Source organism: Coturnix japonica, chromosome 27, assembly GCF_054131305.1.
Source record: "Coturnix japonica strain WE chromosome 27, WE-NBRP24, whole genome shotgun sequence".
Classification (NCBI taxonomy): domain Eukaryota; kingdom Metazoa; phylum Chordata; class Aves; order Galliformes; family Phasianidae; genus Coturnix; species Coturnix japonica.
In genome coordinates, this window is record NC_140689.1 from 7,428,248 (window position 1) to 7,443,803 (window position 15,556).

Sequence of the window (15,556 nt, forward strand, 5' to 3'; positions counted from 1 at the left end):
GCCGTAGCCTGTGACCAGCACCTGCACACCCCCATGTACTTCTTCCTCCTCAACCTGGCCTTCCTCGACCTGGGCTACATCTCCACCACTCTCCCCAAAGCCATGGCCAACGCCCTCTGGGACACCAGGGCCATCTCCTACTCAGGATGTGCTGCACAGCTCTTTTCCTTTGTCTTCTTCATCTCAGCAGAGTATTTCCATCTCACCATCATGTCCTATGACAGATACGTTGCCATCTGCAAGCCCCTGCACTACGGGACCTTGATGGACAGCAGAGCTTGTGCCACCATGGCAGCAGCTGCCTGGGGCACTGGAATTATCAATTCCCTACTGCACACTGCCAGCACATTCTCACTGCCTCTCTGCCAAGGGAATGTTGTGAACCAGTTTTTCTGTGAAATCCCCCAGATCCTCAAGCTCTCCTGCTCAGGCTCAAACCACAGGGAAGTTGTGCTTCTCATCTTTAGTGTCAGTTTATACTTTGGGTGCTTTGTTTTCATTGTGGTTTCCTATGTGCAGATCTTCATGGCCGTGCTGAGGATGCCCTCTGAGCAGGGACGGTACAAAGCCTTCTCCACATGCCTCCCTCACCTGGCCATGGTCTCCGTCTTTCTCAGCACTGCCTTTTTTGCCTACCTGAAGCCTTCCTCTGTCTCCTCCCCATCCATGGACCTGGTGTTGGCAATTCTGTACTCAGTGTTGCCTCCAGCAGTGAACCCCCTCATCTACAGCATGAGGAACAGGGAGGTCAAGGATGCAGTGAGGAAAGTGATGACTAAATGTGTTTCAAAAGCAGTGAACTGCCCATCTTTTGGAATTCATGGCTTGTAATGCAGCCCTTTACTGAATCATGCTGTCTTTTATTGTTTGTTCTGTGCCATTTTATCTGTGTAATTTATTCTTATTATATTATTATTATTCTCGATGATCTCTAGAGGTCCCTTCCAACCCCTACAATTCTGTGATTCTGTGATTCTGTGCTCAACAAGACAGAGTCAGAGGTAACAGTGACGTTTCTTGGAGTATTAATGGCCCACTGAGGGCCTTTACAAACTAAGCTTCCCAAGGGACTTGTTAGAGAAGATAATTGGAAGCTATGACTACACGCTGGCAAAGGCACTGGCATGGTGGCTCTGATTTTGAAAAACCCCTCCTTAGCCTTACGAAGCAGGCAGGCTAAGTCTTGATTTACAGACTCGTGGCAGGGAGATCCTGTCCTTCATGTTGGCTCAGGACCCTTCCTGGGCAGTGGATGGAGGTCTGTATGATGTCAAATGAAAGACATGGGGACAGAAGATCCCCAAGCTCTGCATGGGGTGCAAGGACACTGTAAGGTTCATGTTCCATGTGTGACCTGTGTTTCATCACAGGATGTGGAATGTAAGAAGGACCCTGTCTGAACAAGCAGTCAATCCCAATGAAACTCTGAACTTGAGATCTCTCAGTCCCTGTGACCTCCTTCCCACACACTGCCATAGTCTGATGTCCTTCATGTTCTGAGGTGCCCAGAAGTGCAGCCAGTGCTCCACGTGAGGCTGCAGCAGTGCAGAGCAGAGAGGGATGATCCTTTCCCTCACCCAGCGGGCAATACCTTGCTTGATGTGCTACAGGGGACCGCTGGCCTTCCTGGCTGCCTGGGCACCCTGCTGACTCACGTTCAATTTGATGTTGACCAGGACCCCCAATCCTATTCAGTCAGATGGCTCACCGGTGTCCCATATCCAGTCTGTGTTTATGTCCAGGGTTGCCTCTACCTAGGTGCACAATCAGGCACTTGTTCTTGTTAAGCTTTATGCACTTGGTGCTTAGTGCCAACAGGTACCCAGTTCTCTGACTTGTCCACATCTCTCTGCAAGTCCTCTCCAGCCACAGTGGAGGCAGCAGCACCTGCTCATCTGGTATCATAAGCAAACTTGCTCAGAACATCTTCTAGTCCTGCATGCAAGTCATCCGCAAAAAAATGAAAGAGAACTGGAGTGAGACTGACAGGTCCATAATTGCCCCTGTCATCTTTCTTGCTCTTCCTTACAATGAGACAACATTTGCCAGCTTCCCATCAACTGGTATGACCCTAGATTTACTTAGATGCAATTGAAATGCAAGCCCAGATCATACCAAAGTGTCATCATTACAAGAACGTAGATGTGCCACAGCTTTGCAATGCCTTGAACTCTGGAGTATGCCACAGAAGGAAGATAAAGACTGGCCTCTTCTGTTGGCAAGCAGAATAACACTACATGATACACGAGGACTGTGTCTCTGCTCTGCTCTGCTCTGCTGGCAGGGGAAAGGTGCAGGGGGTTGCTCTCATGTCAGTGCTCATATCTGAGGTGTGGGGCCAAAGTGGGGAGACCAGGCTCTTTTCAGCAGTGTGTGAAGACAAGACAAGGGGAAAAACAGAAAGTGGAGTATAGGAATTTCTGCGCAAATGTGTGCAAGAACTTCTTTCCAGTGAGGGTGATAGAGCACAGGAACAGGCTGCCCTAGGGCATGGGAAGTCTCCTTCTCTGGAGATATTCAAGAGCTGCCTGGACGCCTACCTGTGTGCCTACCTGGTGTTCCCCAGGGGTCTGTGTTGGGGCCTGTCCTCTACAATATCTTTATTGATGACCTGGATGAGGACATTGAGTGCATCCTTTGTAAGTTTGCAGACTACACCAAATTGGCTGGGAGTGTGGATCTGCCTGGAGTTAGCAAGGCGCTACTGAGGGATCTGGACAGGCTGGAGAGCTGGGCTGAAGACACTTCAATGAGGTTAACTGAGACCAAATTCCGCGTCCTGCTTTTCAGCTACAACAACTCCAGGTGACGCTATGCAGGCTTGGAGTGAAGTGGCTGGAAGACTGTGTAGAGGAAACGGACCTGTGGGTATTGATTGATGCTCGGCTGAACATGAGCCAACAGTGTGCCCAGGTGGCCAAGAAGGTCAACGGCATCCTGCCTTGCATCAGAAACAGTGTTGCCAGCAGGAGCAGAGAGGTGATTGTTCCCCTGTACTCAGCACTGGTGAGGCTGCACCTCAAGTCCTGTGTCAAATTCAGGGCCCCTCACTGCAAGAAAGACACTGAGGCCCTTGAACATGTTCAAAGGAGGGCAACAAAGTTGGTGAGGGGTCATATGAGGAGAGGCTGAAGGGGCTGGGAATGTTCAGCCTGGAGAATAAGAGGCTCAGGGGAGACGTTATTGCTCTCTGTAACTTCCTGAAGAGAAGTTGTAGTGAGCTGGGGGTCGGACTCTCATGTCATTTACGATAGGATTAGAGGGAATGACTTAAAGCTGCAGCAGGGGAGATTCTGGCTGGACAGTAGGAAATATTACTTCTCAGAATGGGTGGTCAGGCACTGGAATGGACTGCCCAGGGAGGTGGTGGAGTCACCGACCCTGGGGGTGCTCAAGAAAGGATTGGATTTTGTGTTGAGGGACATGGTTTAGTGGAAGCTGTAGGTAACAGGTGAACGGTTGGACTGGGTGATCTTACAGGTCTTTTACAACCTTAGTGCTTCTATGATTCTATGATTCCCTTGCCCTTTTTCCTTCAGCAAACACTCCCTGGGAGGTCTCAACACATATCTGGAATTGAAATCTGGTGTTTAATTCAACAGGTTTCAAAGTACAGTCATGATGCCGTTGTCTTTCAGGAGCTGTTGGCCACGAGGACCCAGGGACATCTCAGGGGAGGCGAGTGGGAAGGATAACAATGACATCCTCTGCTGCTGAGCTGGGCAAGGCTCATGGGACACAGGGAGCTCATACAAGTGGGCAGCCCTGCAGAGAGACAGCTGTGCCCAGGAGCAGCTCTTGTGCACAGCACAGCCTGCAGCTAACAGAAGGAGAAGAGAGACAGGGGAGAGAGGATGAGTACAGTGTGAGCAGACTGTGAGCTCGCAACAGGAGCATTGCTCCCATGCCATGACATGGTAAGTCTCACTGCAGACCATGCAGCTGTTGTTCCTATAGGGTTAACTAAAACTGAGACATCCAATAGCAGATCCGGCTGCAGGCACTGCATGTTTCTTTCTTGTGGAAAAAGATTTCTGCTCCAGCTGAGGGCTTCCATGCTGCAGCACCAGAGCCCAGCCCTGAGGCTTGTGATACCCAGCACGGCTGCAGGCTGTGCAGCTGGGGCTGCAGGCGGGTGCCCATGGCTGTCCTGCAGAGCAGGGTCCCTGCTGTGCCCCAGGGGCTGTGAGCCGGGTATGGGACTCTGCTGCCTGCCAGGCTCAGCACTCAGCCTGCGCGGGGAGCTGCCCAGCATGTTATGGGGAGACATGTGGGGGGAAGAAGCCCCCCAGCAGTGCTTGTGCTGCCACAACTGCTGCCTGGGGCAGGGGGATCACAGCTCCACTGCAGAACTGAGTGTTTTTACGAGTACTTTGCAAGAGGAGAGCCAAGGCAAGGATTTTCCACTTCCTGTTCTGAGTGAAGGGAAGAAGATTAGGCGCAGAAATCTAATAGGGGCTCTCAAATTTGAACACAGCTCTGAGACTCCCCAGTTTCGGGAGCTCCCCATGCATTGGCTATTTTGTGGACAGTCACTCAGTTAGATTTTTTCTACAGGCTGCCCTCCTGGGCAACGGCCTCATCAGCACAGCCGTAGCCTGCGACCAGCGCCTGCACACCCCCATGTACTTCTTCCTCTTCAACCTGGCCCTCCTTGACCTGGGATGCATCTCCACCACTCTCCCCAAAGCCATGGCCAACGCCCTCTGGGACACCAGGGCCATCTCCTACGCAGGATGTGTTGCACAGCTCTTTTTCTTTGTCTTCTTCCTCTCAGCAGAGTGTTCCCTTCTCACCATCATGTCCTATGACCGCTATGTTGCCATCTGCAAGCCCCTGCACTATGGGACCCTCCTGGACAGCAGAGCTTGTGCCACCATGGCAGCAGCTGCCTGGGGCACTGGAATTATCAATTCCCTACTGCATACTGCCAGTACGTTTTCACTGCCTCTCTGCAAAGGGAATGTTTTGAACCAGTTTTTCTGTGAAATCCCCCAGATCCTCAAGCTCTCCTGCCCTGGGTCCTACATCAGGGAAGTTGTTTTTCTCATTTTTAGTGTCAGTTTAGGCTTTGGGTGCTTTGTTTTCATAGTTGTGTCTTATGTGCAGATCTTCATGGCCGTGCTGAGGATGCCCTCTGAGCAAGGACGGCACAAAGCCTTCTCCACATGCCTCCCTCACTTGGCCGTCATCACCCTATTTGTCAGCACTGCCATTTTTGCCTACATGAAGCCCCACTCCATCTCCTCCCCATCCATGGACCTGATGTTGGCACTTCTGTACTCGGTGGTGTCTCCAGTAGTGAACCCGCTCATCTACAGCATGAGGAACAGGGAGGTGAAGGATGCAGTGAGGAAAGTGATGACCAAATTTCTTTCAAAAGCAGTGAACTGCCCATCTTTTGGAATTCATGGCTTGTAATGCAGCTCTTTACTGAATCAAGCTTTCCTTTATTGTTTGTTTTGTGCCATTTTACCTGTGTAATTTATTCTTATTCTTCTTTAAAAATACTGTAATCTTTTCACTACTAAGTCATTATTGAAACCAATTCCTGTTCACCTTGTACCATTGTAGTGTAGCCTAGACAAACTGTACATAATGTACAAGGCTCTCTGTGAACCTTACCAGAATAAATGAAAAGCTGTCACTCTCTCTCTTCTTCTTGTGAGACGTTTCAGGACCTGTACTGGTCAGACGTTCTCAGAAACCCACAGTCCAGCAGGAAGCACACGGATGTTCATCAAACTGTGCAATGGCTTCAGGCTGCAACAGCTGATGGGCCATCCCTGGGCTCCTGGACGGGGTCTGTGTTTTCAGGATCACGTGTCAGTGCCTCTGAGAGTCCAGCAGCAGCACTGGTTTGCACGTTGGTTGTCAGGTCCTTTCTCCTCATTTCCTGTTAGGAAATTCATTTCCCTGCACACAACAAGTTCTTGGATGTGTGTTATCATGTCAGAAGTTTCCAAGCTTCTTCCAGGGCTTCTTCCATTTTGTACACAGACATGATCACTGCCTCCAGGATGGTCTGTGGAGAGGGAAAGAAGTCACGGAAGGGATGCTCGCTCTCTCACTGACTGGATGTGGTTTTGGTGTTCTTCCAAGCCATGGCGCCTTCCATTTCAAAGTAGGCTTCTCAGGCTTCAGAAACCTATCTCTCTTATTTTTCTTGATTTATTAGCCTCAGTTTCAGTTAGATTGTATTATATTGTGTTATCTTGCATTCTGATATCATAGTTAGTAATATAAGTTTTTTCTCCTTAGATTGTTGCAGCTTCTCTGTTTGTCCCCTTGATCCCAGTTCCCATCTCCCTACCCCCTTTCCCTTTATTTTCCCATTTGTCTGCTCAGGGGTCCCATGGGCCTACAGCCCCCCCTGTCATGGACACACATTGATCTAGAGAACGCCATGACACAGAGGCAGGTCATTGCTAGGAGAGATTGTTCTTTAAAGCATCACGTCATGTACAGAAGGTAATTCTAAAAGCAAGCTTGCCAGTTCTTTATTACCTAAGTGTTTTCTGAGCAAGGAAAGATTTGAGATGCTGATTTGAGTCTACTGCCATTGAGGCCATCCATCCTTCAGGCTGAGGAGTGAGAGTGCCAGGCCCCTATGGACTGAAGGCAGGAAAGAAGTGGGGCTTGCTGGAGGAAAAGCCAAGAGCCAGCCCCGAGGACCCTGAGAGCATCCTGGGGAAGGTTTTCAGGGTGGAGGTTCCTGCACAGAAGTGACTTAGTTCAGGGCAGAGGTGCCAGCCAGGAGAGGTGGGCTGTGCAGATGGTAATGACCATGACAAGCAGCCTTTAGAGGAGGAGCCAGAAAAGGAGATTTTAGAAGGAGGAAGTCAAGGACAGAAAGTCGCCTGTCCTGTGACTGATTGTCACAGGTTTCCTAGATTTGTCTATGCCCGTGACAGGTGGAGCCACCCCATAGTGCCCCCCTAGGCCCAGAAAGGAAGGGAAAAAGGGGGAATGGGATAAAAACAGCAGCAATCTAAGGAGGAAAACTTATTTTCTAAATATGATATTGGAATACAAGATAACACAATATAATAAAATATAATTGAGACTAATAAATCAAACGAAACAGAGAGAGTCCCCGAAAACCAAGAGGCCTACTCTGAACTCTAGGCGACACAGCTGGAACGCTTCCCACTCCCAGAGAAGTTCAAGAGAGAGAGAACTCCAGCTGGGCACAATATTATATAGTGTCCTGGTCCCGTGACTTATCCCTGACCGTGATGTTCTCTGGGATACGTAGTCTTCTTCTGTGAACTGCACATTCAGCGAAATCGTCCATGCTTTACATGATGTTATGATGTGGAATACTGATAGAAAAATTACAAAATTACAAAACAATGACAAACATATTCATTGTTTTTCCGGGAACTCATTTCCATGCTGTCCCTCCTACTGCCGCGTGCGCAGTCCGTAGTGGGGGTCTCACTCCAGTGGTCATTGCGATGAATTCAGAAGTCTTCCTCAGGTTGCTTTGACCCAGCTCCTACAATCAATACGTCAAAGCCATTTTCTTTGGCTACCATTCCCTTCCAGCTGTATTAAGTATAGACCCAGCTGTGTTATCCCAGCTGTACTGTAACTACAGCAACGTCTACATGTCCAACTAGTCCTATTCTTCTGACATTCCCCAAAGCCTAGGATACTTAATCTTCATGAAGAGCACCTAGTTTCTTGATTCTTATTTTCTGCTGTGACCAAAGACCCGTTGTGAATGAAGTTATCCCAGCTGGAGGCCATTCAGGACTGGTATTCCCCAGGTTTCAGTGCTGGGGCCACTTCTCTTTACTATTTTCATCAGTGTTCCTCTGGGGTTGGTATTGGAGCCTGTCATGTTCAATATCTTTTTGATGACCTGGATGTATTGGAGTCTGTCCTGTTTAATACATTTCTTGATGACCTGAATGAGGGGATTGAGTGCATGCTCAGTGAGTTTGCAGATGGCAGAAAACTGGGAGAAAGTTTTGGTCTGCCTGGGGGAAGGAACATCCTGCACAGGGATCTGGATTGCTGGGCTGAAGCCAATGGGATAAAGATCAGTAAGACCAAATGATGAGTCCTGCACTTTGGCCACAACAACTCCAGGCAGCACTGCAGGCCTGTGGCAGAATGGGTAGAAGACTGCATGAAAGGAAAGGACTGGGGGTGTTGGCTGATACACAGCTGAATGTGAGTGTAGCCACGAAGACCAATAGCATTCTGGCTTGGATCAGAAATTGTGTAGTCAACTGGGCTATACAGCAACCCCAAAGAAACCTACTGGCTTGGGGAGGTGTGGCTGGAAAGCTTCCAGATGGAAAGGGACCATGGTGTATGTGCTGATGGACAGTTGGCTGAATATGAGCCAGCAGTGTGCCCAGGTGGCCAAGAAGGCCAATGGCATCCTGGCTTGTATCAGAAATGGTGTGGTGAGCAGGACTAGGGAAATCATCCTGCCCCTGTACTCGACATTGGTGAGGCCTCACATCAAGAGCTGAGTTCAGTTTTGGGCACCTCAGCACAGGAAAGACATGGAGGTGCTGGAGCAGGTCCAGAGAAGGGCAACGAGGCTTGTGAAGGGCTTGGAGAATCAGCCCTATGAGGAGAGGCTGAGGGAGCTGGGGCTGTTTAGTCTGGGGAAGAGGAGGCTGAGGGGAGACCTTATAGCTCTCTTCCAGTACCTGAAAGTTTCTTACAGTGAGAGTGGGGCAGGTCTCTTCTCACTGGTGACTGGTGACAAGTGACAGGACGAGGGGAAATGGCCTCAAGTTGCACCATGGCAAGTTTAGGTTGGATATTAGGAAGAACTTCTTTACAGAAAGGGTAGTTAGGTACTGGAATAGGCTCCCCAGGGAGGTGGTTGAATCGCCATCCCTGGTTGTGTTTAAGAGCTGTTTGCATGTGGTGCTCAAGGATATGATTTAGTGTAGAGTTTTTAGAGTTAGGGTACTATGGTTATAGTGTACTATGGGTATAGGATACTATGGTTATAGGGTACTACAGTTTATAGGGTTCTATGGTTATAGTGTTCTGGTTAGGCTGCGGTTCGACTTGATGATCTTCAAGGTCTTTTCCAACCTGGGTAATTCTATGATTCTATGGAGAAGATGATTCCCTTGTTCTTGGCACTGGTGAGGCCACACCTTGAGTACCGTGTTCAGTTTTGGGCTCTTCACTATAAGAAAGAGACTGAGGCTCTGGAGCGTGTTCAGAGGACAACAGAGCTGGTGAGGGGTCTGGAGCACAAGTCTTATGAGGAGCAGATCAGGTAATGGGTTGATTTGTCTGGAAAATGGGTGGCTCGTGGGATGTGGTGGTAGATGTAACTGTGAGCAAGTCATAGAATTTATAGAATTACCCAGGTTGGAAAAGACCTTGAAGATCATCAAGTCCAACCACAGCCTAACCAGAACCCTAACTCTAAAAACCCTACACAAAATCATATCCCTCAGTGAGGAAACACTGCGAAATATAGCGACCCATAGAGACCAGTAGCGACACATGGAGACCCATAGTGACCCCACAGAGATCCATAGTGACCCATAGCGTCCCATAGAGACACATAGAGACCCATAGTGACCGATAGAGACCCATAGAATGAGAGAGAGCAGAGGGAGGGTATTGTGGCTGCTTGGCAGAAAGAGGAGCTCGATCATTTAGGGCTTTGGAGTAGATGGTGAGAAAGGGTGGGGAAGCCCACAGGGGGGCAGGACATGGTGCACATGGCACTGAGCTGGGGAAGCTTCCCAGCACTTTGAGGTGACCACTGCCAGGCAGGGACAAATCCCAGCAGTCCATGCTGAGCATGAGAACAAGGACACACAACAGACACACAGTGTGTAGCTTTGCTGAGGGATTTATTGATCATCAGGGGGTGTCATTGATCATCAGGGTCTTCATTATCAGAGGGCAAAGCTGGTCATCAGAGGGCAGCACTGGTCATCCGAGGGCAGCAGTGGTCATCAGAGGATTTCAGAGGGCATCACTGGCAAGGAGGAGCCTTGTCCCTGCAGGGTTTGTCCCCAAGGACTTAGGTCAGGAGAAAGACTGGCAGCAGCCAAGAGACCCAGGGCAGGATGTGGGTCCCATGGGGACAGAAGCAACAGCCCCTGTCCCAGCTGCATGGTGACTCTGGGCCATCCGTAGGGCACCCTGAGCCTGCCCCCTCCAGATCCGTTCCTCTGCACAGCCCCATAGAGCGCAAGGGAAGGGCTGGAGGTGACAGTGCCCAGGTCCACCTTGAACAGGCCACAGAAGGTCCCCTCCATACCATCAGTTCCCAGCACTGATGCCCAGTCCTCAGTGCTCCAGGTACACACAGGGTCCACCAAGTTCCCTGTGGGGTTGTAAGCATCCCCATGCCACTCACCTAGACATGTAGATCCAGGGCCACACGTCTCACATGTGGGGGATTGTCCTCTGTTCTGCTGAGCACATCCTGGGGAAAAAGGGGCTGTTAGGGACACACCGAGGCTATAGAGAAAGTGGAACGTTTTGGGGCAATAAGACACAGTGGGACACCAAAAAGGTGCAGGGACCCATTGTGGGCACTAGAACAGAATGCCCAAGGCGTGGTCCTGTAGCCAGCTCATCCCTAACTAACCCCATTGCCTCCTTCCCCTGCCCATTGCCCTTTCACATCTGGAGGGAGCCCAACAGAGGCCTTGGGGCTGCAGGAGTGTCCCCAAATCCCAGGGACTGGGTTGGTCCCAGGGGTTACCCCCAACCTCATGGCTGCCAAGGACTCTGTGCGCCTCTGCCCATGGAGGTGCCCAGGGCTGGGGTTGGGTATAGATACCGGGTAGGGGTCTGGGGGGACCAAAAGAGGGGAATAGGGGTGCCAAGAGTCTTGGGGGTGCTAAACAGAGAGGAACGGAGAACGAGGGAAAATGAAACAAAAGGCATTGGGGACCTAAAAAGATAAGAATCAGGTTGCCAATTAAAGGAGATCTGTTGGTGCAAAAAGGATGGGATGTGGGGACCCAAAGAGAGGGCATTTGAAGCCAAGAAGAGAAGGAATTTGGGGAACCCATAGAAAAGATGATGAGAATGCAAATGGAAGAAATTTGGATGTGCCAAATAGAGGGGCAGCCTCTGCCAGGCAGGGACAGACCCCACCTGCTCCTGCAGAGCTCCATGCAGGGCCACCCTTGGGCACAACCAATGTGTTTGCCCGGACACTCACCACAGTAACTTCCAAGTCCGGCACTTGCAAAAGTGGCTGTGGGGAGAGGAGTAGGAGAGAGCGTGAGAGAGATGCTCGCATCGGGGATCCCCAATGGCCCATCACCTCCAGCCCCAGTCCACATCCCCCACAGATGCTTCACCTGAGCTTCCACTGTGCAGCACAGGGCAGCGAGGAGCATCACGAGGCTGAGCACAGCTGCCTTCATCTTCCTCTGTGCTCTGGGAGCTGGGTGAGGCTGCAGGAGGCAAGGTCTGCATTTATCCTCCAGAGCCCCTCCCACTCCCCAGATGCCCCTGGGCTTGGCAGACTCCCCTGACATGGACTGAGCCCTGCATGCAGCCATCCCTTTCCTTGGCCCCAGGAAACATGAGGAAGCCTGGGATCAGAGGAAGAAGACTGAGTGCTGGGATCCCAATGTCACTGAGCCCAAATCCCCCTGGTCCCAGCACTCAGCACACACGGCATTTCTGTCCCCGAGGACCACCCAGAGATGACGCTGTCCCCATATCAAGGCTTAGTCCAAGGACTCATCACTGAGTCCTGTCCAGTCCTGTGAGGCTACCAGGTTTGAGGCTGATTTTATCGGGAACTAGGACACGGCATTTGGGGACACTGGGAGGTGTGAGGATATCAGGGACATGGGGAGTGTGGAACTTACGAAGATATTTGTAAGGCAAGGGGTCACAGGGAGATGGGGACATGAGGATATGGGAACATCATGGGGACATGAGTGTATCATGGCAGTATGGAGACATAATGGAAATATGGGGGAAAGGGGACATGCAGCCAAATGGGAACTTCTTGGTGACAGGGACACAGGAAGTTGTAGGTGGGGCCATCAAGGCCAGGCTGGATGTAGCTGTGGGCCACCTGCTCTGGTGCTTGGCAACCCTGCACTAATCAGGGGGATTAAACTAGATGATCATTGTAATACGATTCAACTCAGGCCATTCTATGATTCTGTGTGGGCAGTGGGGACAGTTGGGTGATGGGGACACATAGACACAGGGAGGCTGGCAGTGTTCACTCAGTGCCTTTGTCATCATGCTGGAGATCAAGAGTGAATAACAAAACTTGGCTGTGGCTGATGGGTTTCCTCCTCATCTATTGCTGAAAACTCCAAAGACCACAACTTTTAGAATTGTGGAATCTCAATATCATGGAATATCTGAACCACGAATTCACAGACTCATAGAACCAGTGAGTCATGGAATCACAGAAGCACAAAATCACAGCACCATACAACTATAGAATCATGGCATCATTGAAACAGGACAAGACCTCTTCAGTCACATCAGGAGATGTGCCATATATATTCTGCTGTCTTTACACAGCCAAGAGCAGAAGTCCCCATGTGACATCCAGAAATCTGCATTGCATGTCTGAGATGGCAGTAGTATGGCCTCTGTCCATGAGGACAGTTTGCCATTAGGACACGCAGGCATGGAATCCAAGGTTTGGGGTGAAAATTGGCTGAAGGTACCTGATTCGGTTCTGAAGTCACTGGGCTGTGTGCCTGAGCTTCAGCAGAACAAAGGTGTCCTATGGGTTTTGTTCCCATGATGATCCAGCCTCCTGTCATGGCTTAAAGAAAGTGAGTCTTGTTTTATCCGGATGAAAGGAAAGAAATAATAGAGAGCTGATAAATGGCAGTGAGAGAGAGAGCGAGCATCCCTTCCGTGACTTCTTTCCCTCTCCACAGACCATCCTGGAGGCAGTGACCACCTCTGTGTACAAAATGGAAGAAGCCCTAGAGGAAGCTTGGAAACTTCTGACATGATAACACACATCCAAGAACTTGTTGTGTGCAGGGTCTCACAGGGAATGAGGAAGAGGGGACCTGACAACCAACGTGCAAACCAGCTGCTGCTGCTGGACTCTCAGAGGCACTGACAGATGTGAACCTGAAAGCACAGACAACAGACAGGAGCCCAGGGTTGGCCTGTCAGCTGCTGAAGGGTGAAGCCATTGCACAGTTTGATGAACAGCCATGTGCTTCCTGCTGGACTGTGGGTTTCTGAGAACATCTGACCAGTACAGGTCCTGAAACGTCTCATAAGAGGGAGGGCAGAGAGAGTGACTGCATTTCCTTTATTCTGTTAAGGTTCACAGAGAGCCTGGTACATTATGTACAGTGTGTATGGGCTACACTACAAAGGTACAAGCTCAACAGGAATTGGTTTCAATAATGACTCAGTAATGAAAAAATTACATTATTTATTTATAGAAGAAAAAGAATAAATTACACAGATAAAATGGCACAAAACAAACAGTAAAGGACAGCATGATTCAGCAAATGGCTGCATTAATAGCCATGAAATCCAAAAGCAGTTCACCGCTTTTAAAACACATTTAGTAATCACTTTCCTCACTGAATCCCTTACTTCCCAGTTCCTCATACTGTAGATGAAGGGGTTCACTGCTGGAGGAACCACTGTGTACAGAAGTGCCAGCATCAGGTCCATATATGGGGAGGAAATGGAGGGGGGCTTCAGGTAGGCATAAAGGACCGTGATGAGAAACAGGGAGACCACAGCCAGGTGAGGGAGGCATGTGGAGAAGGCTTTGTGCCGTCCCTGCTCAGAGGGCATTCTCAGCACAGCAGTGAAGATCTGCACATAGGAAACCACAATGAAAACAAAGCACCCAAAGACTATATTCATACTCAAAATGAGAAAAACAACTTCCCTGAGGTAGGAGACTGAGCAGGAGAGCTTGAGGATCTGGGGGATTTCACAGAAAAACTGGTTCACAACATTCCCTTGGCAAAGAGGCAATGAAAACGTACTGACAGTGTGCAGCAGGGAATAGAGTACTCCAGTGCCCCAGGCAGCTGTTGCCATGTTGGCACAAGCTCTGCTGTCCATCAAGGTCGCATAGTGCAGGGGCTTGCAGATGGCAGCGTAGCGGTCATAGGACATGATGGTGAGAAGGGAACACTCTGTTGAGGCGAAGAAGACAAAGAAAAAGAGCTGTGCAGCACATCCTGTGTAGGAGATGGCCCTGGTGTCCCAGAGGGCGTTGGCCAAGGCTTTGGGGAGAGTGGTAGAGATGCTGCCCAGGTCAAGGAGGGCCAGGTTGAGGAGGAAGAAGTACATGGGGTTGTGCAGGCGTTGGTCACAAGCAATGGCTGTGCTGATGAGGCCATTGCCCAGGAGGGCAGCCAGGTAGATACTCAGCAAGAGCCAGAAGTGCAGGAGCTGCAGCTGCCGCGTGTCTGCCAACGGCAGGAGGAGGAACTCGCTCAGGGAGCTGCTGTTGGACATCTGCTGTTCCTGGGCTTGGAGTCCTGCTCAGAATGCAGAAGATAATGACAAGTCTAGACCATTCTCAGACACACTCCTCCTGCTATACTATAGAATTTTTCCTTTCCCTTTGGAAAATGATCACTTAACTCCAGAACTTGAAATTATTTTCATGAGCTTCACCATCCCTTAAGGAGTAGGAGATTGGGAAGCTCTTACTTTCTTCTAATTTCCTAATCATATCCCAGCCTCCTGGATATTTTCCTCTTTACTCCAGCTTCTCCTCGAGACCCAAGACCCAGTTTATGTGCACTTCAGGTTGTCTTAGAGAAATCAGACAGTCTTCAGGACAAGTGAACTATTAATGCCTGCAGAAAATGATGAAAACAGAAATTAATTGAATCATTTTAGGAAGGAGAGGATGATAGCACATTCTGCGTCACTGTTCACAAAATAACCGATGAAGTGAAGAAATACTGGGGAGCCTCAGAGATTTCTTCAAAGTTGGCAGTCCTTTTTAGAACTCTGCTTCAAATTTTCTTCCCACCCCTTAAAACAGGAAATGGAAAATCTCTGCCTTTCCTCTTCTCTTGCAAACTTTCTGTTTCTTCCCTCACAAACTTTCTGTTGTGCAGTGGAGCTGTGATCCCCCTGCCCCAGGCAGCAGCTGTGGCAGCACAAGCCCTGCCGGGGGGCTCCTTCCCCCCACACGTCTCCCTGCAGCGCCCTGGGCAGCTCCCCGGGCAGGCTGAGTGCTGAGCCAGGCAGGTGGCAGAGTCCCATACCCGGCACACAGCCCCTGGGGCACAGCAGGGACCCTGCTCTGCAGGACAGCCCTGGGCACCTGCCTGCAGCCCCGGCTGCACAGCCTGCAGCCGTACTGGGACATGCAGCCCGCAGGGCTGTGCTTTCATAGTGCAGCATGGAAACCTTCAGGTAAAGCAGAAATCTTTTTCCACAAGAAAGAAACATGCAGTGCCTGCAGCCAGATCTACTATAGGATGTCCCTGATTTGGTTAATCCTCTATGAAAAGCAGCTGCATAGGCTGCAGTGAGACTTACCTTGTCATGGTCTGTGAGCAGCGCTCCTTCTGTGTGTTCACAGCTCGCTCACACTGTACACATCCTG

At 50.1% G+C, this 15,556-nt stretch overlaps 3 protein-coding genes across 3 annotated transcripts; 2 read left to right on the forward strand and 1 right to left on the reverse strand.

The window, feature by feature from the left end:
- Window positions 1-210: 210 nt before the first annotated feature.
- Window positions 211-831, forward strand: LOC146756462 (olfactory receptor 14J1-like). Its single transcript, XM_085524529.1, has one exon. The coding sequence runs from the start codon at window positions 211-213 to the stop codon at window positions 829-831; it is 621 nt and encodes a 206-aa protein (XP_085380655.1).
- Window positions 832-4,800: 3,969 nt separating this feature from the next.
- Window positions 4,801-5,477, forward strand: LOC146756463 (olfactory receptor 14J1-like). Its single transcript, XM_085524344.1, has one exon. The coding sequence runs from the start codon at window positions 4,801-4,803 to the stop codon at window positions 5,419-5,421; it is 621 nt and encodes a 206-aa protein (XP_085380470.1). The 3' UTR covers window positions 5,422-5,477.
- Window positions 5,478-13,062: 7,585 nt separating this feature from the next.
- LOC146756464 (olfactory receptor 14J1-like) lies at window positions 13,063-14,103 on the reverse strand. Its single transcript, XM_085524530.1, has 2 exons — window positions 13,567-14,103; window positions 13,063-13,086 (listed from the first exon to the last, which is right to left on the reverse strand). Exons 1-2 carry the CDS (start codon window positions 14,101-14,103, stop codon window positions 13,063-13,065), a joined length of 561 nt encoding a protein of 186 aa, XP_085380656.1.
- Window positions 14,104-15,556: the final 1,453 nt, after the last annotated feature.